General features: G+C 42.5%; 1 protein-coding gene across 1 annotated transcript in view; it reads left to right on the top strand.

Annotated features, from left to right (window-relative positions):
- The first annotated feature begins 92 nt into the window (after nucleotides 1-92).
- Nucleotides 93-12,153, top strand: part of Cmc2 (C-X9-C motif containing 2) — a 28,570-nt gene continuing 16,509 nt past the window's right edge. The window contains exons 1-2 of the mRNA XM_036187933.1: nucleotides 93-171; nucleotides 11,804-11,914. Of these exons, the coding sequence (XP_036043826.1) occupies nucleotides 11,834-11,914 (81 nt within the window). The 5' untranslated portion in view covers nucleotides 93-171; nucleotides 11,804-11,833. The remainder of the gene's footprint in view (nucleotides 172-11,803; nucleotides 11,915-12,153) is intronic.

The following is a 12,153-nucleotide window of genomic DNA, read 5'->3' as shown; positions in this document are numbered from 1 at the left end:
CAGCATTTGACCCCCCCCCATTAGCTTCGGATAGTGGACCAGTCCAGGCGGGGCGATGCACGCCGGGCGGCGCATGCGCAGAGAGGCGGGACAGAGCCGTTCTCCTGGCGGAGCTGCGGGCTCGATGCCGGTGACATTTCTATCAGTGTTTCCCGTGGGGGCTAAGCGGCGGTGAGTGTCGGGCAGCCCTCAGCCTCCGGGCCTCTGGGAGCCTACGGCGCGAAGACGCGGCTCTTTGGCTTCCCACGCCGCGCTAGGAGGGGTGCTAAGGCGGTCCGGGGTGCACCCATGTCCGTGCCCTTGGAGTTTTCCTAGGGACACTAGGTTGGTGAGCCTAGGGCGTGAGCTGTCACACTCCTACCGAGTTCTCCCCGCCGCTCTTGGCCTTGCGACCTTGAGCATGCGTACCCTGTCTCAGCTCTTTGGAGATATGTGACACTGAGGGCTCAGTGAATTGTTTTGGATGGTTACTAATCTAGGGATCTGCCTGCAGAAGAAACAGGCATCTGGTGGAGTGCGTTTTAGCTGCCGTGAAAGTTCTTGTACAGAAAAGTCGCCTAACTGGCTGGTGATGTGGGTATCTACAAAGATGCCCACGGTACACTTGGCAAGGAAAGTAACGTTTCGTGTCCGTTTTATCGGCTTCGAGGACGACTGCGATTGTGTTTTCACAACAGATATATGTAGAGTCAAAATATTAGAAACCTCTGCTAAAAACTTTGCAAAAGTCACACACACACACAAAAACAAAACAAGCATGGTATGGTGGCTCGTGCCTAAATCCCAGCACTGGGGAGGTGGAAGCAGGAATCAGTTTAGGGTCATCCTCAGGTACATAGGGTGAGTTTGAGCCAGGCTGGACTACATGAGACTGTGTCAATAACAAAACCCACTTTAAGTGTATACACCTTTGCATTGGCAAAGGGATTCACTTGTGACACCCATTCTGTCTTGTACATTCAGCCCTCCTTTGTATTTGGTTGAGTGATGTGAAAATGAGCCTCTTTTCAGCCTGTTCAGTGTAAAATTCAGCATTCAACAAACATTTATTGGGCACTTACTATATGCACTTACTAGACGACTCCCTCACAAGCTTCTGTTCTATCACATGTACAGACTGATTTTTTTTTTTTTCTTTCTAAAATTCCCCTTCACTTTACAGAATGCTTACCTGCCTACCTGGTACTGGTATAAGATTATTCCAGAATAATGCAGAGGAGGCCTATTTCTTGAGAAGCAGTTTGATGGAATTCAAAAGTAGTAGGCAATGTGATGTTATTTTCTTGATAGATGAGATGTGATCATTTGTGTGTTGAGTGTATATGTGTGTGGGTGGGGTGGGGGGTGGCAAGTGGGTGCCATGGTGTATGTGTGGAGGCCAGAGGACAAATTGTAGGAGTCTATTCTATCATATATGTCCGAGGGACCAAACCCAGGTCCTCAGTCTTGGTATAAGTGCCTTTTTCTGCTGAGCCATCTCATGGGCCAAACATGTAGGCTTTTTAAGGATATAAGGGACAGGGAGTGTAGCTTAGTTGGTAGAGTGCTTTGCCTAGTGTGCAGGTAGCCCTTGGGTTCATTCCTAACAAAACATAAAACTAGGCTAGGCAGCAAGCACATACCAATAGTCCTAGTAGCATTCAGGAGTAGAGGCAGGGTGATGAAGATTTCAAGGTCTACCTGAAACCTTGTCTTTAAAAAAAGAGATACATTTAAAAAGCATTAAGGGTAAGTTTTCAGTGTTTGCTAGAAAGCAAATCTTCAGACTAAAGATAACTTCTCTCCTTGGCTTTTTTTGTGTTTCATTTTATTAATTTTTCAAATCTCAGAGTCATGACTTCTCTTTTAGACTTGTATTTTGTGCCCAGCACCACTACATTGGTGTGTGTGTGTGTGTGTGTGTGTGTGTGTGTGTGTGTGTGTGTAGGTTAGAGGATGCTAGTTGGAGTCAGTTTTTTCCTTCCACTTCCACCATGTGAGTTTTGAAGACTGAACTCAAGTCATCATGTACTGAGCCAACTTGCTGGCCTTAATTAAGTTTGTTTTTAATTGTTTGTGTGGTGTTTATATGTGGTGTTTGTAGGTATGTGTTGCAGGTCTGGGGCTCAGTCCAGTCAAGTCTGCTCTGTCACTCTCTGCCTTACTGGCTTGAGACCTGGTCTCTCACTGACCTGGGTAAGTCTGCTATTTTAGCTAGGTTGGCTGGCCATTGAGCACCCTCCTGGGGTATTGCCTGTCTGTCTCCTCATTAAGGGTTACAGGCATTACTCACTGAGCATCTCCCCAGCTCCTTGCTTATTTTAAATGATTAGATGGCAACTGTAGTGTAAATTTCTTTTTTAGGCAGCCACACAGTAGCACAATCTTTCTAAAACAGTGGTTCTCAACCTTCTTAATGCTGTGAGCCTTTAATACAGTTCCTCATGTTGTGGTGCCCCTCAACCATATAATTATTTTGTTGCTACTTCATAACTATAATTTTAGTACTGTTATGAATCATAATGTAAATATCTAATGCGACGGGGTTGCGACTCACAGGTTTATAACCACTGTTCTAAAAGAAACATGTTATTAAAATATAGGGAGCTTACCTATTATGATAACCTCTGTGTTATTAGCATGCTTTTCCTTGTACTAGAGTCTCTTTATTTTAAAAATGTGCCATCTGGTCCTAAAGCAAGGAATTTGTTGGATAAGGTTGAGTTTTAGGACTTAGGTTAAATAGCATTCTTCTTGCCAAGAGTAGATGAAAACAAAGGTACATTTTAGTCTTTGAAATAGCCATCAAGAGTAAGCAAAAAAGAGCCCATTTTTATTTCTCAGTTAAAAAGAAAATGAAAACAAATTTTCTGGCTGTCACTGTAATAGTATACATAATTTATGTAAACTTTGCCTATGTGTGTTTGTGTTTGTATATAATATGCATATGTAGATTAGCAGCCAAAGCATTCTCAAGCTCAGGAATTTCTGGTAAGATTATGTTCAGATTTTGCACTGTAAGTTAAATACTGTAAATCAAAGATTCATTTAAAGGTCAAGGTGATGCAGTGCAATGTTGGGCGCTTGATTAGCACGACTCTTGGTTTGATCCTTGGCTCTGAAAAAAAAAAAAAAACCAATGCATTTCTTATACCTAATAGACTGAACACCATAACTTACCCTGGTCTGTGTCACCATGCCCAGAATGTTTATAGTTGAGCAGAATCTTTAAACACAAAGCCTCATTTTTAAATAAAATATTGAATATTTTATGCATACACACATACACATTTTCTAAACATGAAAAGAATGTGAAAACAGAAAACAATGCTTCAAAAAATAATAGCCATCCAGTATACTTTAGTGTATAGGCAGTTTTTCTACATTGTGTGATTCACTGGGAGTTAGGATTGGTTACCACTGCCTAGTACCATGAGACAGGACAGCATTAAGATTTGAACAACAGGTTCTGAATGTGTGTCATCTTTCTACGATAATGAAGTCAAGAAATTATAAGGTGGGCCATCAAAAGTCAGAGACCATATGTCTGCTTTGCTAATTAAAGAAGCTGTTTCTGAGCATCTTGATTTTATATTTGAACTGTAAAGGAACAAATTTGAGGGCTGCTTGATCAAAATGTGCAAATATATTTTGACAAGTACATTTTTGAAACAAAACATTCAAGTCATTTTCTAGATGGCAAATCAGTGTACTTTCAGAAAAAATAAGCGAGATGAAAACAAGATTAACTCAATTCTCCATTCTATTACATTATTATACATGGTAGAGTCTGGTGATTAACACCATAACAGTAGTTGATGACTTACATTGCTGAACTATATCAAACTTCATGCTTCTGAGACATACAATTTGTGTCATTAAAACAACATGTAGTCAGTGTAGAGCAAACAAAATCTGAACTTGGCTGTGTTTCCATTTTCCATTTCAAATACTTAGCTGTGGAACTGCCTGATTTATAGCCTTTAGCTGTGGTGTGTATGTGTGTTTAGTAGTTACTGAATTGAACAGTGAGCAGATAAAATTGCAATTTAAGATAGTGGCTATGCTCTAGTCCTTGGGCATTATTTATTTAAGTTTTCTGTTGTACTTGTTGGGAATGAGGTAGGCAGTTTGAGAATTTCAGATATATGTGTATGTATATATATATATGTGTACATATATATACATTTCTTATATTTTTTAAATAAGAAATTTGAGGTTTAGAATGTGCATACCATAAAATTTGCCCATTGTAAGCGAATTTAGGGATATTAGTAAGTTTGTAGACTTGTGCAGCTATTACCAGGACCCAATATTAGAACATTTTCATCTAAGACAGTGGTTCTCAACCTTTCCAACGCTGTGACCCTTTAGTACAGTTCCTCATGTTGTGCTGACCCCCAACCATAAATTATTTCATTGCTACTTCATAACTGTAATTTTGCTACTGTTATGAATCATAATGTAAATATCTGATGTGCAGGATATCTGCTATGGGAGACTCCAAAGGGGTCTTGGCCCACAGGTTGAGAACCACTGCTCTATTTGTTTGTATCCATTTACAAATTAACCTCATTTTCACCTTTAGTCCTGTACAACCAGTGGCATGGCTTTTTGTTTCTGTGAACATGAATTTAGTAACCTTTTGTAAATACTGTCTGAAAACAGAGCCATCACTACATAGACTTTGGAGTCAGTCCACTTTGATCCAGCGTAGGGTTTTTCATCAGGATTAGAGCATGTAACTAATGAGTAGTCTAGTGTACAGTTAAGCCACATTTGTTTACGTATTTACTGGCTGTTAGACATTGGGTGGCTTCACATTCCCTGGCTTAACTCTTAAGACTAATGCTCCTAGCCAGATGTACACACCTTTCATCCCAGTCTTTGGGAGACTGAGGCATGCAGATCTCTGAGATCAAGCCCAGTCTGTTCTACATTGTGTATTCCAGATCAGCCAGGGCTACCTGATGAGACTCTATTTTTAAAAAACAAAACCAATATAATAATAATAAAAGATTAGTGCTTCTTCATATGTTCACACATGTCTTGATGTGAACTTGGGTAGGTGCCCAGGTAGGCAGATAGATGCTGACCTACAGTAAGCATGTGTGTTCTACTTCGTCTCTCTGGGTATCTGTACGTGTCCTTGCCCTCACTCTGCTTGGTATTGTCTGACTTTCTGATTACAGATGTACCAGATTTAAAGGTGGTTAACTCAGTGCCTGGAAAGCAAGGCACGGCCATCAGAAACCCACTGTCAGGTGCTGCATTTGGTCTTTTCCCTGAGTGGTGATGTGATGTCTTCAAGGCAGGTCCCCGCACATGGCCAGCCATAGCTCCCAGTCAGCCGCAGGGTCACAAGGGAAAATGTTACAGTGTCTGTGTGGCCAGTACTTTTGGATATTGTGGTTTTGCATCCCATCATGTCTACCAGATGCCCATCTGTGTATCCCGCTGGTGTAAAGAAGAGGAGGGAGATCACTCTGGAGATGAAACTCAAAATATTGCCCAGCACAAAGTGGCCAGCCAGTGATGGTCATCTCACGGGAGTCAGGACTTTCCCAGTCCACAATCTGAACTATCTTGAAGGATAAGTGAATTGGTGAGACAGTGAAATCATCAGCATTCATTAAGTCCGCCGTCGTCACTAAGAAAAGGGCTGGGCTGATCATTGATATAGAAAAGTTGTTTGTGGGGTGGATAGAAGAGCAAGTGCAGAGGCGCATGCCATTCAGCCTGCTGATGATCCAGCCTTAGGCAAGAGGGCTTTTCAACATGCTCAAAGAGCATGCTGATCCTATGTATACACAGATGATTACAGCAAGCCCTGGGTGGTTCCTGTGCTTCAAAAAGTGTCATAATCTTCATACTGTTAAGGTCAGTGGTGGAGCAGTGGCTGCTGGTGTTGAATGTGCTGAAGCTTGTAAGGAAGAGTTGCATAGGGTAATTGTGGATCAGAAATATTTACCAGGCAAGATACTTAATTTTGATGAAATAAGCTTGTTCTGGAAGCATATGCCCGAGTGTGCATATACTCATCAAGAGTCCAAGATAATACTGGGATTCAGAGACCATGTAACTCTGCCTTTGGGAGGAAATGTTGCAGGGTTCAAATTAAAGCCTTTTCTAATCTTCCATTTGGAGAATCTTAGAGCATTCAAGAATGTGAGCAAGCACACACTTCTTGTTTACTATCACCATAACAAGAAAGTCTGGATGACATCAGGCCTGTTTGAAGGTTGGTTTCTGAACTGTTTTATCCCAGAAGCCAGTGATATTATAGGCAAAGCAGTGTCTCATTCAACATTCTTCTGATTCTAGACATCCATAGCACGTAGCTGACATGCATCCTGATGTGAAAGTGGTGTACCTGCTGCTGAACACCGCCATACTTTTATAACAAATGGGCCAGGGTACAATAGCTGTGTTCAAAGCACATCGTTTATGCCAGGCATTTACGTAGGCTGGGGAAGCCACTGAGTCTCTCCAAACACTACTAGGGTTCTGGAAAGGTTTTACTCTCCTGAGTGCTATCCAGACTATGGCTGCTGTGTGGGGAGAAGTCACCCAGCAGTGTATGAACTGCATCTGTAAGAGAGTTCTGAAGATGTATGTGAGTCCACTCGAGGGCTTTAACCGAGATGCTGTTGATGTGCTCAGTAAAAAGGTGTTCGCTCTAGAAACAGCTGGAATAGGACATCGATGAGGAAGACATTCATGAGATTGTCAGCAGCAAGGCTGAGGAACTCCAGTGAAGAGCTGATGGAGATGCAGAAACAAAGAAGTAAAGCAGTTGAAGCTCAGGAGGAAGTTATGCCCAAGGCACCAAGAAAGTTCACAGCCAAGACACAGGCAGAAGCATTTGCTCCTTTTAGCTAGGACATACAGATGTTAGGAGGCAAGGACAGCCATTGTGAGAGATTTGTGAGTGCTGACAGGCAGGTACAGGATGCTCTTGCTTGCTATAGAGAAATATATCACAAAAAAAATAAAGTGTGAAGTCAAAGCTTGTCATTTTCCTGGAAAATAAATGCTTATTAAGCCAGCAAGTGTCCTTACCTCTGTGCTTTCCACAGCTTTACTTCAGCCTCATCAGAAGAGGTCACTGATGACCGCGTTAACAGCTCCAGCATCCATGCCATTCAGCCACTAATTTTAGTTCAATGCTTCAGACATTACTGAGCTCAGTGTGCTTCCAGGTGCATACGTTAATGGTGGGAACCCACACAGCCTTTCTGTTTCCACTTTCAATACAACCTTCAACAACAGTATTTGAGGTAACCGGTATTTCATTATAAACGAGACTTTGTGTTAGAAATACCAGATATACTTTTGGCTTATTATATTTTGTGAAGTTTTTAATTTTATGTAAATGTGTATATCTGTTTGTGGGTATGTGCATGTTTGAGTGTAAGAGCCTGCAGAGTCTGAGGAAGACATCAGGTCCCCTGGAGCTGGAGTTTCCAAGTGGTTCTGAGCCACCTGACGCGGACATTGGGAACTGAACTCAGGTCCTCTGAAAGAGCACATGGTCTTACCTGCTGAGCCCAGCTACAATATTTTTAGCTTGTAATGGGTGTATCTGGATGTACCTCCACAATCAAGGGGCATCTGCTGAAATATGTTGGTAGGCATCTTGGTATCTCCTAATTTTTATTTGCATTTCCCTAAGAACTAATGGTGTTGAGTATCTTTTTATGTGCCTCATTACCTTAACTATTCTTATATCTTAAAAGTATCTCTTCAGATCTTTTGCCCATCTTATGGCTCTTACAAATTGGGTTGTTTTACTGAATGGTACACCTTTTTATATTCTTAGATAAGTCTACAAATTGCTTTTTGTTGTTTCTTTTGCTTGTTTTAATAGATTTGTAGATTTCAGAGTAGTTTTAGGTTTGTAGTAAAAACGATCAGAAATTGTGGAGGTCCCCCACACCCTCCTTTCCTCTTCCTGTCCAGCGCTGTCAGAATCCTGAAACTAGAGTTGTGTGTATGTTATAGTTGATGACATTGTCATAGCATCATCATCCCAGTGGTACTTCTCACTTTCTTTTTTAAATCAAGATTTAATTTTTTTTATTACGTTTCTTTATTTTTGCATGTTGTTGCATCGAGCATGGTTCCAAGGACAGACCTGACCGGGCAGATGAGTGAATGGAGAAAAGACAGACATAGAGACAGAAAAACTGGGATCAGGTTGTCTGGGCTCTTGGCTGGAGAAACAGCCACTCAGCATGTTTATTATATGGAGTTGAACGGGGAGGTGGGGTTACTGTGTACAGCTGAATCAAGGAAGACAGTGGGTGATACATGCAGATAGAAGAGGAGGCAGGGTTTATGGTAGACAGCTGGACCAAGGAGACAGGTTTAGCTAATCTCTGTAGGAGCAGTCTGTGAAGGGGGGCAGTCTTCAAGCCATAAATATCCGGGAGTGGGTGGGATTGGGGACAAAGCTATGGTGGACATTTCTGCACACTCTATTAATATCCAGACACAGACTCGAGGGACAGCTTTGTCATCTCCCTTTGAGCCTTGCCCTCAGGGAGAAGGCTTTGTCATTTTCTCTCTGGGTCTGAGGCTATAGAGTCCTTGACATGGTTGGGATTAGGTCAATAACACACGTTCACTCGGGACTTAACTCACTCAGAGCTTCTTCCTCTGCTCCCTACAGTATGTGTGTGTTGGGGAGGATGGGGGGAGGGCACGTGTGTGCTGTGGTGCTTGTGTGGCTGTCAGAGGACAGCTTCTCAGAGTTAGTTCTCCTCACCACATGGGCCCTGGGTCATAAGCAGCAGGTAACTTCACCAGCTGAGCCGCCTTGCCAGCCTGGGGCTTTTCGTTTTCTTAACTGTGTTCTCTAAAGGGTAAAAGATTTTAATTTTGGTGAGATAATCGAATTTTTATTTTATGGATGATCCTTTGATTGACCTAAGAACTCTTTGTCAAACATAATTTTTTCTTCTCTCCTTCTCTTGGTTATAGTGAAATATGCCTAACATAAAATGTGCCATCTTAACCACTTCTGGGCATGGTATCGAACAGGTTAATGTTGTTCGGCAGCCACCACCGTCTTTCATGGCAACATGTTTTTCTTGAAAAGAGGAAACTGTCACAACTTTCATGTCTTTTCTCTCAGCACCTAACAGTTCCCACTCCCCTTTGTACTTAACATGTAAACTAAGTGTTTTAGACAGTGCCATTGTGCTGGGCGGTTTTTGGTTTTTTGTTTTTTGAGATGGGAATATTTCCTTTAATGTATCCCCAACTTCATCCATGTTGCAGGATGTGGTTACTTTCCTTTTAAGGCTTAATGGTATTCCGTTGTGTGTGGCCAAGGTAGTGCTTACCTAGTTCTGAGGACATTTGGGTTGCTTGGTTTGGATGTTGGGATAATCTGCTGTGTGGGTCAGTGTCTTGGTATCTCTTCTAGATGCTGCCTGCCGTTCTTTGGGGGTATTTCTAGGGGTGGAATTGCCAGGTCATATAGTAATTCTATTTTTATTTTTCCCCTTTTTGAAACAAACAAACAAACAAACAACCATCTACTTTCTAAGTATGAGGGATTTCCCTGCATAATGTGTGTGCATTGCTGGCAGAGGCCAGAAGAGGGCATTGGACCTCCCCAAATTAGAATTAGACACTGGTGAGCTGCCATGTGGGTTCTGGGAACTGAACCTGGGTCCTCTGCAAGAGCAGGTAATGAAACCCTGGTCCTTTTCTTTCCCTTTTAAAGACAGTCTTGCTATGTAGCTGAGGCTGTCCTGAGATTTGCTATGCTACTGTATCAGATTAGCCTTGAGCTTGTCTCTCCTGACTCTGCCTCCTGAGTGCTGAGATTGCAGGTGTGGGTCCTTGGAATATTTTGAGTGTTGAGATGACTCTCAGGGTGGCCACACTATTTTAATGTCACAGGAGCAGTGTACAAGGGTTACAGTACCCCAGTTTCTTTGCAGCCTCTCCCACATTTATTTTCCTTTACTTAAAAACAAACAAACAAACAAACAAAAAACTGTTAAAACTGTTATTGGTGAGTGTGTGTGCCTGTGCCACACATACCATGTGCATGCATGTGCCATTGGAGGATAGAAGAGGGTGTCGGATTCCCTGGGCTGTAGTTACAGGGGGTTATGAGCTGTCTGGTGTGGGTGCTGGGAATGGAACTCCAGTTCTGTAAGGACAGCAAGCTCATACCTCCTACCTCCTGAGCCGCCTCTTAGCACCCTCCCTTTTCCCTCAGCTTTCTTTTGTTTGATTGGTTGGTTTGAGAGAGACGGAGTTTCTCTGTGTAGTCCTGGCTGTCCTAGAATTCACTTGGTGGACCAGGCTGTCCAGGAACTCAGAGAGCTACTTGCCTCCGCCTCCCAAGTGCTGGAATTAAAGGAGTGAGTGCACCTCCATGCCTGGTGACAATAGCTTGCTTCCTTTCTTCCTTCCTTTTCTCCCTTCCCCTTCCCTTCCCTTCCCCTTTCCGTTTTCCCTTCCCTCCCTCCCTTCTCCCTCCCTCCCTCTCTCCCTCCCTCCCTCCCTCCCTCTCTCTCTCTTCCTCTTTCTTTCTTTCTTTCTTTCTTTCTTTTCTTTCTTTCTTTCTTTCTTTCTTTCTGTCTTCTTTCCTTCCTTCCTTCCTTCCTTCCTTCCTTCCTTTCTCCCTCTAGACAAGGTTTCTCTGTGTAACACTCTATAGACCAGGCTGGCCTCAAACTCATGGAGATCTGTCTCCCTCTGCCTCCCGAGTGCTGGGATTAAAGGCACAGGCCACTACACCAGGCTGACTGTGGCTTTCTTAATAGATCTGGGGTAGTTCTTATGTTTTCCTTTTTGGAGCTTTTAAGATTAAAACTACTAAGTGGTTCTTCTGGTCGTGTTTCTGAGTTAGAAAGTGTAGTTAAAATATAGAATAACACTATATAACTATAGCAGACAATTTAAAATAATGCTTTTCCTTAACCTTGGTTGCTAATTTTCTCTCTTGTGGTTGACCCATTACACTAATTTCTGGGATCTTGGATTTCTGTTTTTGCTGCAATAATTACTTTTGTGCACAGATCTGCTAAATTTGAAAACTGCTTATTGTTTCACTTCAGTATTTAGCTAAGTTTTCTCAGCCAGATGTTTAAAAAGCAGTCTGCATTAATTCACACTAATGTGAGACTGACTTACAGCCCTTTATAACTGCCTCAGAGTAGCATACAGTTAAAAAGAAGTAATAAGCCAATTCTCACATTGGTAAACTTTCACCTGGATAAGATGAGTAGTAGCCAGGCGGTGGTGCACACCTTTAACCTCAGCACTCGGGAGGCAGAGCCAGGCGGATCTCTGTGAGTTTGAGGCCAGCCAAGTGAGTTCCAGGAAAGGTGCAAAGCTACACAGAGAGACCCTGTCTCAAAAAACAAAAAACAAAAAAACCAAACAAACAAAAGATGAGTAGTAACCAATTTCAGGAGTGTGAGCAGAGTCTTTAAGGCCCAGTGGTTGATGTAGGCAAGTGTTCCTGCGTGAGGGAATGTTTTTCCTCCTCTGGACCTGCAGGTTCTCTAAGTTCAGGGAATGTGCTGGCTGTTTCCATCACTGTAAAGGAACTAAGGCTGCACAGTTGGTTCACAGTTGACACTTTATTCTGTTGAAGGTCCTTGATGGCTCTCATTGAAAATACAAGTGTAGGGTTGGGGATTTAGCTTAGTGGTAGAGCGCTTGCCTAGTAAGCACAAGGCCCTGGGTTCGGTCCTCAGCTCTGAAAAAAAGAAAAAAAATGGAAAAAAAAAAGGAAAAAGAAAAGAAAATACAAGTATATTCATGCATACTCAAGACATTCTCGTGTTCACAGGTCGCCCTGCGTTTATTCGTCCTCCTAAAGATGCATCCTGACTTGTCTGCACACTTGCACACTGAGGAATGCAACGTCTTGATTAACTTGCTCAAGCAATGTCACAAAAATGTAAGACTTCAGAAGAGGGACCGTAACGCACAAGTAAAACTTAGGTACAACATTAATGGGAAGTGTTCTCCTTTAGCACAAGGGGACAAGGGCAGTGCATTAGTAACAGGTGTGAGCTGCTTGACGCTGCTTGTGTGTGATTCTGTGCTCTTTGTGACTGGTAAGGTAGAGAGCCTGTGCAGTCCTGTGCAGTCGTTGGAATGCATGTCCTTACAGTGAGGTGTATCACTTCCGTATTG

Source organism: Onychomys torridus, chromosome 5, assembly GCF_903995425.1.
Source record: "Onychomys torridus chromosome 5, mOncTor1.1, whole genome shotgun sequence".
In the NCBI taxonomy this organism is placed as follows: domain Eukaryota; kingdom Metazoa; phylum Chordata; class Mammalia; order Rodentia; family Cricetidae; genus Onychomys; species Onychomys torridus.
Note: the sequence above shows the minus strand (reverse complement) of the source record. Positions and strands in the feature narration are given on the sequence as shown.